At 47.2% G+C, this 13,832-nt stretch overlaps 2 protein-coding genes across 2 annotated transcripts; both read left to right on the top strand.

Annotated features, from left to right (window-relative positions):
- Positions 1 to 1,696: 1,696 nt before the first annotated feature.
- LOC125540529 (uncharacterized) lies at positions 1,697 to 2,862 on the top strand. Its single transcript, XM_048704151.2, has one exon. The coding sequence runs from the start codon at positions 1,766 to 1,768 to the stop codon at positions 2,639 to 2,641; it is 876 nt and encodes a 291-aa protein (XP_048560108.1). The 5' UTR covers positions 1,697 to 1,765; the 3' UTR covers positions 2,642 to 2,862.
- Positions 2,863 to 6,952: 4,090 nt separating this feature from the next.
- Positions 6,953 to 9,092, top strand: LOC147993121 (uncharacterized). Its single transcript, XM_087542301.1, has 3 exons — positions 6,953 to 7,096; positions 8,715 to 8,854; positions 8,939 to 9,092. Exons 1-3 carry the CDS (start codon positions 6,953 to 6,955, stop codon positions 9,090 to 9,092), a joined length of 438 nt encoding a protein of 145 aa, XP_087398427.1.
- Positions 9,093 to 13,832: the final 4,740 nt, after the last annotated feature.

Genomic DNA, 13,832 nt, shown 5'->3' with positions numbered 1-13,832 from the left:
TGTCTGTCATTGCTAGGTGGTGTATGGATCTGTATGTAATGTTTGTTACTTCTATTGCTCTTTGTACTGCCATTATAGTTGATGAATAAACTGAAAGTTTTTCATGAAAAAAAAGATACTTCTCTCTTTTTTTTGCGGGGAAAAAAATACTTCTCTCTTCCTTTGCAGTGAAGGATAACACCTTTTTTTATTTCCGTAAAGAATGATATTGTTGTCCATTGACTAAGTTAAAATTTGCGCGATGGGGCCAGCTTTTCCTGCGGTTGGAGGGGTTAATGTATGACACCTTTCTATGTAGAAAACAGAAATAGGAGCATTTTTCTCCACAGAAAAACATAAACAAGTTATGCAGGGCGGATTTTTTTGGGACTGAGGGTCGGTTCATGCGTGCGCTCTCCCACTGAAAAACTGCACATTCTGAAGTCATGCCACTATTTTCCCCACAAGTTATACTCCCTCCATTTTTATTACTTCACATATTAGCTTTGTCTCGAGTCAGACTTTCTAAACTTTGACCAAGTTTATACAAAAAATTATTAACATCCAGCATATCACATCAAATACCGTTGGAATCGCCATTCAATTTTTTTAATATCATATGAAAGTATAGATTGTTTTTGCAAAACTTGATCAAACTTTATAAAGTGTAACTTAGGTTAAAGCTAATATGCAAAGTAAATAAAAAAAGAGGAAGTATATAGTTGAAGTGAGATAAAATGAAGATGCGATGCTGATCCAATTAATATAATGACGCACGCGGCCTCCGATCGATGTGAATAGGGGTGGAATTTGAGCCGAGTCGAGCCAGCTCGACTCGACTCGCTAAAGCTCGTTTCATTAACGAGTTAGCTTGACTCGACTCGATACTATAACGAGCTCAAATTCAAGATTGGCTCGACTCGTATAACTCGCGAGCTGGCTCGTTTAGCTTGTTAAGCTCGTTAAAGATATGAACATTAGACCTTACAAATACGATAAAAAGATTAACTGAGAATTTAGCATGTGCATATGTGGTCTTGTACGTGTGAGTCTCCTGGGTGGCTCGGCCTTGAGCGGCTAGGCCATGTGCTGGGACGCAAGGTGTTTAGAGGCTGTATTTTACTATCTCTAAAAAATATTGATTTTTTTATCGAGCTTAACGAGTTACCCGCTCATGATATCAGCTCGTTTAATTAACTTGGTATGTAAACGATTTTAAACTAAAGCTCGGCTCGTTATTCTTCGAGTTCGAGCCGAGTCACGAGCTACTCGTTTAGCTCGCGAGCTTCAAGCTTTTTTTCCAGCCCTAGATGTGAACATGGGTGCTGCCGGTGCCGGCGATCTGGATGGAGTTGGCTTGGCTGCCACGATGACATGCACACACCAATCAAGCATTCCTTCTTCACCTCCATAGCTTAGCTTCCCTCCCTCCAAATCTATTTATTTACCCTCCCGCGCAAAGATCCCATTCCCATGAGGCCATGCATGTCTCCATGTATACGTAGCTTGCAAGCTAAGCTACACATCTTCCTACCTAGGCTACACGTATGCATATGCATGGCCGGCCGGGTTAACTCCATCCTACAATCTTCTCCTCTCACTTCTCTCCTCACAAACCAAGTCTCGAATCTAACTAAACCACTACAGGCATCCATCACCATGGCAGGCAACACCTACGTATATATACACACTGCATCATGCCAACCTTCCCATCTCATCCTCTCTCTCTCTCACACACAACAAAACCACGGCTGTATCCATCACGATTCCTTGCCTACGCCTCCTCATGGCGGCTGCCACCGGCGCCAAGCAGCATCCGCACCCAGCTCCACCACCCGGGGCAACGGTGGTGGACCCCAAGTTCGAGTGGACGGAGAGGGCCGGCAGCTACGTGCTCCGCCTCACCCTGACCGGCTTCAGGACGGACGACTTCAGGGTGCAGGTCGACGGCGCGGGCAGGCTCACCATCCGCGGCACCAGGCCGGGCGCCTCCCTCCACAAGGTCTTCCAGCTGCCGTCCTCCGCCAGCCTCGACGACATCGCCGGCCGCTTCGAGGCCGGTGTGCTCACGCTCACCATGCCCAAGCGTGCCGGTGTGCCCAAGGAGGAGGGTGCGCCAACAGAGCAGGTCGACGGCGACGTGAAGACAGGAGACGCCGGCGGTGAGAAGAAGGTGCCTAAACCCGCACCTTCCGGTGATGCTGCGCCCACATCCATCGAGGAGATCAGAACGAAGCCCAAGGAAGAGCAGCAGAGGCCGAAGAAGGAAAAAGAACTGGAGCCCAAGGCTCCCCAGGCGGCAGCAGCTGCGCAGACACCGGAGAAGCAAGCACCGAATCCAACCTCCAGCGACAAGGCCATGGCGGCGGTTGACCGGGAGTGCCTGGCAGAGACGGTGAGGCGACGCGGCGAGGAAGAGAGGGCCAAGGCTGCTGCGGCGGCGACGGCCATGGAAGCTAGAGCAGAGCAGGAGAAGAAGGCGGCGGCCTCGGCGTTCAGCGGCTGGAAAGAGCGCATGACGGAAGGCCTGGGCCAGCTGACGGACATGAAGTGGACGGAGAGCGCAGTGGAGATGGCGAGGAGGAACAAGGAGGTGGTGGCCGTCGGCGTCGCCGCCTTCACACTCGGCTTCTTCGTCTCCCAGAGGCTCTTCAAGAAGTGAGTAGCTATGGAGAATTGACTATGTCACATACACCAACTCGGTAATATGTACTGGCTAGTATTGTGTGGTTAAAATGTACGTTGATTCAACAACCATGTAAAAAGCTATGTGTGTAAGCAAAAAGTGTGTACATTGAGAACGAACATGAAGTCAATCAGCGTGTATAATTCAAAAATATCATGTCAAGATGCTCCATCTGATTGATAACATCAGATATCTGATCATGTACTCAATAGCAATTGTGTGATAAACAGTTGACGGGAAACTTGACGGTTATATTAGTATTTTAGAGTTAGCTGGTGTTGATATAATACTGTTGTTAATCTGTTGTGCACCGGTCCGGAAACTTCTTGATAGCTTGTTGATGCTCTAACTAGAAGTTGGGGTATTACGGTTGTGAAAAAAACATACAAAAGGCTATTACATCTTGTATAGTTCCATACAAGGTGAAATCATCACTACCGATGTTATTTAGAAGAAGACATCTTTATTGATGCTCCCAAATTCTTAGGCTTAGTAACAAAATTTCCAATTGGCTAAAAAGAACAATTCATACTGTTAATTGATTTCCAATGTGTATATATTCCCTATATAATGAAATGAGCTACATTATCTTTCTTATTAATAGTATTGGCATGGAAAAGTTCACACTTCTAATGATCGTACGTTACCTGTTTGCATTTTGCATGTGAAAGCTGAAGTGAAGGAGCCTCCCATGAGGGCTTCGGGTTTCTCTTTGTCCGCTAATTATGACGATTACCAGTGTTGTGTGCCACTAACACTTACAATTCTGCATCCATTCTGACTTTCAGGTAAAGAAGTAAAAATAATCGGATGCCAAGTGATCCAAGACGGACGATTCCGATAGGATGGTGTCTCTGGTGAAGAAAAAGGCAGATCGGGAATGGCGAGCACAATGACAAGGGAAGAATGCCAAGCCCACGAAGCCACCCAAGGACCAAATCCTTGTTCGCGAGAGAGAGGAAAGGGAAGGCTATGGAAACTAAGAGCCACAACATTCCAAAGAGGGTGCAATATTATGTTCATGGAATGCTTCTGCACTTTTATTTAGATTTGTTCTGATTTCTTGATAGAAGAGATTATAACACTAGTAACCGGGATTAAAGGCCCTCCACGTGGCCGATGCCTGGAGGTCCACCTTTAGTCCCGGTTGGTAACACCAACCGGTACTAAAGGAAATTTTATGATTTTTTTTTGAATTTCAAATTTCTGAATTATTTTAACCTCTAATCTCTATTCACCCATCATCACTGCTCAATTTAACCTTTAATCTCTAATCACCCCTCATCATTCCAAATCATCTAACTTCCCGAACGGTCACCCATCCTCTCACTACTCCAGCCTGAGCACGCTTAACTTCCGGGTTCTATTCTCCCTCGTTTCCAAGTCTGCACTTGTTGTTTTCCTGACAATAGTAAGATGTCAATCCTATTAACCCTCAGGAATTTAGCTTGAGCATGAAGTCACACATTTCACTGTTTGAGTTTGAAACTATTGTTCTAAAAATCAATAATTATTTAGTAACACTAATATTTCTTGAATAAGTAGTTTGACCACAGTTTGACCATAGTTGACCAAAATTCAAAAAAACTAAAATAATTATTTAGTAACACTAATATTATTGAATAATTATTTAGTAACACTAATACTTCTTGAATAAGTAGTTTGACCATAGTTTGACCAGATTTAACAAAAATTCAAAAAAAAAACTGAAATTTGAGCATAACTTTTTTTCCTTTTAGAATTTGAGGATTCTAAAAATTTGCAAACAAGCCGTAGGCGGTTTCCATCAGATGTGGATTTTCGTTCCGAACATTTTGATATATTATATGTTTTTTTCCGACATCGTATGCAAAAGTTATATCCGTTTTACATTTTCCCGCGATTTTTTGCAAAACATGTCCAAATTTAAGTTTTTAAATTTTCCTAACTAGTAGATGCAGTAATATAACTACCTCTCGAAGGATTTTATTTTTTGAAGTTTTTATCATTTTATTTCGATTTTTTCAAAACAAAAAAGGCGATCCACTGGGGGGGGGGGGTAGAGTTTGAAAATGGGACCTTTAGTCCCGGTTCGTGTCTCAAATCGGGACTAAAGGTCTAATCTTTAATCCCGGTTTGAGACACAAACCGGGACTAAAGGGCATCACACCCTTTAGTCTCGGTTCGTGTCTCAAACCGGGACTAAAGGGCTCAGGTGAACCGGGACTAATGCCTTAGCCGCACAAACCGGGACCAATGCTCACATTAGTCCCGGTTCGTGCCTGAACCGAGACTAATGTGAATATTGCCCCGTGACCAAAGCCCTGTTTTCTACTAGTGTAAAGAGGATAGTAAATATTGCCTTTGCACATCCCAGATAAGTCATTAGTGAAAAAACTGAATCCTTTTAGTAACACTAAGGGAGAGTAGTGAGCTCTTTTCCTAGACTATGTAACCCCAATTAATCCACCAAAAATGATGGAATATGAAATAAAGTAGCGCAATCACAACAAGTGAATGAAATAAAGTAGTGCAATCACAACAGGTGAACACAATAAAGCAGCGCAATCACAACAATTGACTGCCCATCACAGGTACGGGGATGGACCAAATTAGATCAAAAAGTTACTAATATATATATACAATGCATGACGATATTAAAACAAAATATAATCTCTGCATACTGTATCAATCCTAACACAGGATCATCAGTCATGTCGGGATACAAATGGAGGTCTAACACATCAATGCAACACAGCATATGGGTGAGGGACATTTGTAGGATGAGGATGGTTGGGGAAAAAGGGTGCGAGTGAGGTTTGCGAAAACATTGAGAGGAAGATACTGGGGAGAGAGAGAGAGATGGTGGGAAAGTGAGTGGGAGAAATGGTAGGGAAGAGAGGGGGAATAATAAAGAAAAAGAAAAAAAACATATTTTTTGCCGATTGAGGGCTGTTTATCTGGCACTCTTCGGAAGAGAATATACAACAAGGAAAATATTAAATGTTTGCTGAGTGCCACCTGACAGGAACTTGGCATTGAGGAAGAATGCTAACAGGGCCACTACTATGCCACGCGGCAAACCAAGCACCGAGGTCACCCCTCCATCAAGTGCAGCAAGTTGGATATGTGTCCCCGCCATGGCCGAGGCCTGAGTGCCATGCTTTTTTTTTTTGCTGTTGTCTTACCAACACTAGGAAAGGGTGGAAAGCAGTGTGCAAAGTACCATACACTTGGCAATGGCCCCAATATTCTAGTAGCGCATGAAGGCAGGAGTGCCAACTATCACTTTGTATGGAACTTCGTATGAGAGAGGCTCTATTATCGCTAAACCCTAGAAGCTTCCCACCGTCTCACCCTCTCGCCCCCATCGGGAAAAGCCCACGCGGCCCCAACAGCGGTAGGGAGGACCGGTCCAAGGACAACTTGCTGGGGAAGTTTTGGAGGATTTGGAGGACTGCTGCGGTTGTAGAAGAGGATGAGGGCTCGATTCTCCGTTAGGCCATGCTCAAGGCGACGTTGGTGAATCCGGCAGCACCCAGACAAATCTAGTGTGGTGAGCTTGTGCGGCAGCTCGCCTGGCTAGGCCACTAAAAATGACGATATCGACGCATGCCTCTGGACGACGGCGAGTTCGATCTTTGATCCGAACTTGGCATACAATGGCATGGGAAATTCGTCTCATGTGTTCTTCAGAGTGTCTTCGTGTTTGGTTAGGGACAACGTGGGGCCGGCGCTTCCCCATTTAGGAATAGTGCCTTCCTTGTTCTATCCCCGTTTTGTTGGGGTGCTTATCATCGATGGAGGGTGTGTGATTTTGTGCCTTTGATGGGTCTTTCGAGATCCGGTCGGTTTAGGTTTGCGGTGAGGTGAAAGAGGAACCCTAGCTGCTTGAGAAGGAAAGCCCACATCCACAAGGTACGCTCACCGAAAGAGTTTTTTTTTTTGAGAAACACCAAAAGAGTATTTTTAGGGGTTAGGAAAGAGAAAGGAAACCTACCGAGATCTCCACAGTTGGGCCGAAACCTCCAAGAACAAGAACTCTCAAATAACAAGAACTGCACTCGGCCGGGCCTGGTCGCAAGATTGTAAGTTGGCGCACCGCACCTTCCGGACAGCGCAAGAAAAGCACCCCTAGCCGCGCGAGGAAGACGGAACGCCCAGACCCGCAATTAAGGTACGCTCACCAAAACCTACCGAAATCGCCACGGCTGCGACCCGATCGATGGTGTGTGTGTATACGCGGCCGGCCGGCGGTGATGGACTTGTCATCCTAATCCCTAACAAATTGTATGCAGGCCGGTGACGATGGCGGCGGTTCGGTGCGCGGCGAGGAAGCTCGGTTGCTCCCTGCTCCAGCGAACGCAGGCGGCGGTCATGCAGGAGGGACGCCTGCTCGCGCCAAGCAGGCTCATGCGCTCCCGCCAGCTCTCCAGCGAGGCCTCCAGCGAGGTACATATCTTAACCAAAATTGACATCTTCTTATGACCTATCGAATCCCGTGCAACTGAAACATCAACTAGCATGTGTCTCCTGTATTAGCTAGCCTAAAACAAGAGCAAAATCAATTATTTACTTAGTGTCATCATATATACTTGTTTACCGGCCGGGCCTGGACCTGTATATCCTGAGTAACTTCTTACTGCATGCAAATCATATCATCCGGCAACCTTATTTTCATGGTTGGTCTGAGCATGTCTGTTCACCCATCCCTCAAGCAAATCATTAGTTGCAACACATAAGTCGCTCCCCCCGTGTCGCTCCGCATCGGGCGACTCAAGCGGGCCGCTACCCTAGGCGCCGCCGAGCCCCGATCTACTCCCTCCTCTCCTCCCGTCGCCGCCACGTGACGCCGCCGAGCTAAGCCCGGGGCAGATGGCGGTGGCGGGCGTCTCTCCTTCTCTCCCGTGGCTTGGGGTGGGGCGGGGCCCCTAGCGTCTGGAAGTGCGGCGCTGGTCGGGTCCTGCGGCGCGGCGGCCGGCCTTGGTTCGCAGCAGCGGCGGGCGGTGCTGCAGCCGATCGGATCTCGGATTGGCTGCTGCGGCATGGAGGGCGTGGTGGATGGATCAGCTGTACGTATGGTCTGGTCTCCATCAGATCTGTTCTGGCCGGTGCCGCCTACTCCATATGCGGTGGCGGCCCCATGCGCACGAGGCTGGATGGAGGTTCCTCGAGTGGATCCGGGTGAAAACCCTACTCCTGGCTCATTGCCAAGGTCGGCGATGGTGGCGTTTTCTGCGTCGTCCCCTTCCTGAAGGCATCATCGTGGAGAAGCTCTAGACTCCTATCCGCCACCTTCTCGAAAAACCCTAGATCGGTCGATCAGATGATGGCGGCGCTCTTGTGTTTGTACCCTCTTGGGGGCGTCATTCTTGAAGGTATGCATAGGCTCGAGGGATCAGTGGACGGCATCTGCCGTGGAGAGGCGTTCCATGTGACGCATCGACGACGTGGAGTCTTGGTGACATGGCGCGGCAGGGCCTCGGCGATGGATGTGTGATGATGGACGCGCGTAGGGAGGATCTGTTGTCTGGCGCCGTGGTGGCATCGACAACCGGCCTGGCAAGGTCGATGTGTAAGTATCTGCTCTGAAGATGGATCGATGGAAGACAGCGGCGACTACCCATGAGAGTGTGTCGGACTGGTTTGTGCCCCTGACCTGGTGTGTGGTTTGGTTGGGCCCCCCTGCTTTCGATGTTAGGATTAGGTGAGAGGTCTGGGTATTCGGCTCACACTTTATGTATTCCTTCATCAATGAGTTAGGAGTATCGACAGATGTTGTCAAGATGACGGTTTTAGACATATTGATGTATTACTTTGTATCTTGAATGTTGCTGCGGTTTTGGTATCTTGAACCGTCTCATCTTGTGCTTGATGCACTTCCTAGTATGATCCTGCGACTTCATTTATCCATATACAGTAAGTATGATTCTGTGACTAATGCCACACACACATGTACGATGCATCTGTATATGTCGGACCTCACTTGATTGATAGTCTTGGAAAGCATTCTTCTTAATTACTTATCAATCACAACCAGCGGTTACTTGATCTCTGAGTGTCAATCCAGGAAAAGAAAGTGGAGCTCCGCAAACTGGTATCTAAGGCGATGCAGAAGAGAGTGGAGCTGCTTGGTGAGCCTGAAATGCGGCTACTACTCCAGAGAATTTCTCTACCAAAAGGCACTCCAAAACCACATGCCACTCCCTGGTACGTACAATAGATCTATTTTTTCCTTATAATTTTCTGGTTCTTTGGCAGGAGTTGATATATATAATCTCTTTTGACCTGCAGGACCTGGGGGCGGTTCGCTACAAGGACAAAGTGTTATATGGAGGCAGCTGCCAATCTGACAGTCTTCCTTGCGGTTACTGCTTATGTAGTTTGTGTCAAGGGCGACAGAGGGGTACAAGAACAAGTCCAGGGCGTTAACGAGGAAAACCAGTGAAGACGGGATAAAAAATGAGAACCGAAGATGGCCGCAGCTTGTTTTCAGTTAAATTATGATGACCTGCAGTTTGGCTAGCTATGGTTGTGATGTTGCGTGACATGGTATGTTATTGTATCTCTATCTATCCGAGTTGTTAATCGTGGCTTGTTTTGGTTGTGTGACATGGTATGTTAGTGTACTTCACAAGCAATTAAGTCTATGACACTAGTAGAAAACGGCCCATTTGTCTCGGTTGGTAAGGGCCTTTTGTCCCGGTTCCTGAACCGGGACTAAAGGGTCGTTACTAATGCCCTGCCCCTTTAGTCCCGGTTCAGTCCAGAACCGGGACAGATGGGCCTCCACATGGCCTGTGCGCCGAGCCCAGGCAGGAGGGCCTTTGGTCCCGATTGGTGGCATCAACCGGGACCAATAGGCATCCACGCGTCAGCATTTCTGTGGCTGGGGTCTTTGTTTTTTTTGAAGGGGGGGTTGGGGGTTTTGGGAGGTTAATTTAGGTGTTTCATATATTGTGTTACCTAGCTAATTAATAGAGAAAAGTGTCCTATTTTATGTCCGTGCTTGGTCGACGCTACGTACTATACATACGTATAGAGAGGACTAGACACGCTAGCTAGCTAGTAAGCAAACAAAGGAAACAGAAGATCGTCATGAACATATATGCATACAGAGAGAAGTGATATCGACCACCTCTCCTTCTCCGAGAGATTGGTCGAACAACAAGCTCTCGTATATCTATCCGACACTACCGGCTACATATACAATAATTATCTCTTACAAATATAATCTCCTAATATATGGACGCAGGGTCCACATAGTATTCTCCGTCTTCAGCGATCACGTGGTCAAGAAAGAATGCCGCCAATTCCTCTTGAATTGCTCGCATGCGATCTGGTGCTAGGAGTTCATCCCGCATCCGAAACATCTAATTTGAAGAAGGGGGTCAATATATATATATATATATATAAATGAATGAAACTCAACACAAATGATGGTAATAAAATAAAACTGTGAATATTGTTATTTACACACTTCATATTGTTCGTCAGAGTAGTCCCGCTCACAGGTCGTGTGGCGGATGGACTCGCAAACGTAGTATCCACAGAAATCATTCCCTTATTCCTGCCACAACCACTTTAAAAGAAATAGAGGTCAATCAAACTGATAAGCAAGAATGCCAAATGGTATTGATGAAACTAGCGCTTGAATCACTAGGAGATGCGCGGAACATGCTACTATAGTACTTACTTTCAGGTGTCTAAATTCCAGCTTCTTCGGCAGTCCTGGAGCTTTTTTGGTGAATTTTCTTCAAACCCTGCCAGACAAAGAAAACAATTACTTGATATCAGAAATGACAAAGTTGCTGATATGGTGGATAATGATCGATTTAACTTACTTCTCGAGCATTTGAGTCATGTCCGCATACTCCTGGGGATCTTTTTGTTTCGAGTCTAAGACAGTTACTACTCCCTGCTCAAGCTTAATCTCTAGGAGAATATAGTGAAACCTGCGCACGCATGCATAACTCATCAATTACATTACTATAACCTGGACTAATATATAAGGGAAACCGAATATGCACAAGACAGTAACACTCACTTGGAGTTGTAAGGAAAGAGTATTATATCTTTGTTTTCATTTATTACCAACGATCGTAGCAAGTTGGCCTCGGTATCTTCGGCATGAAATTTAATCTCAGTTGCATCTATGAGATTTGTGTTAATGAACCCAATATCACCGATTTGTCTTTTCTTCAATTCGACGATCTTCAATCTGCATATATAGTGAGGATAACTATAAATACATGCAATGAAAGAGCTGACCTATATAGAGAGACTTAATGACAGAAGTAGTACTACTTACAGACAGTAGCAGGTGACCATTGCTTTATCGAGGGCCAATTGATTGAAAAACTGAAAGAACTCCTCAAATGGAACATGCAACAGTTCAATTTCAACGAGGTCATGCTCCTTTTTAACTCTCAGATACAAAGTATTCCTCCCCCCAGACTCTCTGCAGGTTTTCATGTACCAATCATGAAATCTTCGCATCATCGTTGTTAGAGATCTTTCATCTTTGACGAGAGGCTTCCCGTACTCGTATCTGTGTATCTGCACCTCCAAGAAATGATAATGTACATCATCGGGCAGGTAATTTCCAAGATTGCTATAACCAGGCACCATCCTCGGATCATTAGCGACGATGTCGCTAGGCACTTTGAGCGGGGGGCACGATTGCTTCGCTTGTTCGCCGAGCTGGGCAATTTGTTTCCCAGCTCGTCGTTCCTTCATCCTTTGATCACTGACAGTACTTCCCGACCGCTCCGCTTCGACAAATGCCTTTCCAATAATGCGCTCATAGTTGCCTTTCGGCGGAGACTTGGGTGGTTTTCTCAGGGCAGCCAGAGTGCGCTTCGCTTTTACCGGATCCACCTTCTCCTCCCGAGGTGGATGTCTCTGTGCTTTCAACCCTTGAAACCAGTCCTTCACTTCGGTTCGCGCGATCTTCACGTTCTCCTCCGGGGTCATCTCGTATGGTAACTTCTCTGGAGTCTTCAGAGAAGGACCGAATCTGTATTTCCTCCCGCCTCTGGCTGTACTGCTAGACGCCGGGAGAGCAGACGGAACGGCTATCTTCTTTCCTTGCTTACGAGACGGAGGAGAAGGACTACGACGCGCCGGAGCAGCCGGAGCGGCGGCGGGTCTCTTCCGCCCTTGCTGACGAGGCAGAGAAGGAGGAGGCTGGCTGCTCGGGCGCGCCGGCGCAGGCGGAGAAGGAGGCGGAGTGCCGCCACGCGCCGGAGAAGGAGCCGGCTGAGTGCCCTGATCGTCACTCGCCGGAGGAGGCGGAGTGCCCTGACTCGCCGGAGGAGGAGGAGGCGGCGGAGGCGTCCAGTTCGGATGGTTGATGAGCTCCTTCCACCATAGGCATGGAGTCTTCAAAGCAGAATCCAGCCGAGTCTCCCCTTCACCGGTAGGGTGGTCAAGCTGGATCAAATCCCTCCGTTATTTCATCCACCATCACCCTAGCATATCCTTCTGGAATCGGCTGGCGGTGAAAAGTTGTGCCGGGTTCAGTAGGAAAAACAGAGCCAACAGCCGCCTTGACCTTCAAATTCATACATTGCGTCATAAGGTGGCAATTTTGAGACTCCGTGATAGCATCCACGGGATAGCTGGCAGGAGCCGTCAAGACATGCTCCGGCTGAAGCAGCTCGGTGGAAGCCACACTGCTTCTCCGCTGAGATGGCGGGGTAGCTTCGGGGGAAGCTTCGGCAGTTTGTTTGCTGTGATTTGCTTCTCGTTCCTCTATCGCTTGTACCCTTGCGTGCAGCGCGTGCAGTTGGGTCTGCTGCACTTTCTTCCTCCTCTCCTGGCATTTGTAACCGCCTGCGTCCGGAAACCCAGCCTTCCACGGAACGGAGCCTGGCGTGCCTCGTGTCCGTCTAGGGTGCTCAGGATTCCTGAGGGCCATTGTGAGCTCGTCGTTCTCTCTGTCTGGAACGAACGTCCCTTGCTGCGCTGCATCGATATAGTGTTGAAGCCTCTTGACTGGCATTTCCAATTGCTCGTCCGTCCAAATGCACTACCTTGATACAGGGTCCAAGGTTCCGCCAGCCCCAAAGAACCAAGTCCAGCAACGGTCTGGCCAGTTCATTGTCTCTAGTTCGATCCCTTTATCAAGCAGATCATTCTCAGCCTTGGCCCACTTAGGACGGGCTATGAGGTAGCCATCTGACCCCGTGCGATGGTGATGCTTCTTCTTCGCAGCATTTTTTTTGTTTGTCGCCGACATCTTCTTACTCTTTTCCAATGTCTTATGGGCCACAAATGTGGGCCAGTCATCTCTGATCTTCTCATATTTGCCCTTGAATTCTGGTGTCTCTTTTTTATCGACGAACCTATTCAGGTCTTTCTTCCACCTCCTGAATAGGTCTGCCATCTTCTTAAGAGCAAAAGACTTGATTAATTGCTCTTTAATTGGCTTCTCCGGATCATCCTCTGGCGGTAGGGTGAAATTTGACTTCAGCTCAGTCCAAAGATCATTTTTCTGCATATCATTGACATAAGACACCTCAGGGTCTTCTTTAGCTGGCTTTAACCATTGCTGGATGCTGATCGGGATCTTGTCCCTAACCAGAACCCCGCACTGAGCAACAAATGCGTTGTTTGTCCAGATGGGTTCAATCGGTTGGCCGTCGCGCGTGATTTCTATGATCTCAAACCTTTCATCCGATCTCAACTTTTTCTTCGGGCCTCGTCTCTTTACCGAAGTTGTGCTCGATCCGGAGGGCTAGAAAAAAGAACAAAGACAAGAGTTAATTAATATGTGTACATACCAAAACAATGAATGCATCAATTAGCTAGTGAGCACAGGCTTAACTAATATATATATACCTGGCCGGACTTGGTTTGGTCACCGAAGCCGTCATCACGGTCTCTTTCTTGCACCAGCATTGGGTCACCAGAGCCGTCCTCACGGTCTCCTTCTTGCACCGGCATTGCACTACTAGGAAAAGGGCTACTAATGGCGCACCAGTTTTGCCTACTAATGGCGCATCACTGGTGCGCCATTAGTATCACGCCACTAGTATTTTTTTTCTAATGGCGCACCACTGGTGCGCCATTAGTTTTGCCCACGGTGCGCCACTAGTGTCTGCTATACTAATGGCGCACCGCACGGTAATGCGCCATTAGTAACAATTTTTTATTTTTTTTTCTTAATCTCAGGTCACTATTT

Source organism: Triticum urartu, chromosome 1A (genome assembly GCF_056163025.1).
Source record: "Triticum urartu cultivar PI428250 chromosome 1A, HENAU_Tu73, whole genome shotgun sequence".
In the NCBI taxonomy this organism is placed as follows: domain Eukaryota; kingdom Viridiplantae; phylum Streptophyta; class Magnoliopsida; order Poales; family Poaceae; genus Triticum; species Triticum urartu.
The sequence above is the reverse complement of the archived record's forward strand: the minus strand, read 5'-3'. Positions and strand labels throughout refer to the sequence as shown.

Excerpts from the sequence above, each read along its gene's own strand:
- LOC125540529 (XM_048704151.2), top strand. The coding sequence starts at position 1,766 with ATGGCGGCTGCCACCGGCGCCAAGCAGCATCCGCACCCAGCTCCACCA.
- LOC147993121 (XM_087542301.1), top strand. The coding sequence starts at position 6,953 with ATGGCGGCGGTTCGGTGCGCGGCGAGGAAGCTCGGTTGCTCCCTGCTC. Across the intron at positions 7,097-8,714 it reads CCAGCGAGGCCTCCAGCGAG|GAAAAGAAAGTGGAGCTCCG; the intron begins GTACATATCTTA and ends GTGTCAATCCAG. Across the intron at positions 8,855-8,938 it reads AAACCACATGCCACTCCCTG|GACCTGGGGGCGGTTCGCTA; the intron begins GTACGTACAATA and ends TTTGACCTGCAG.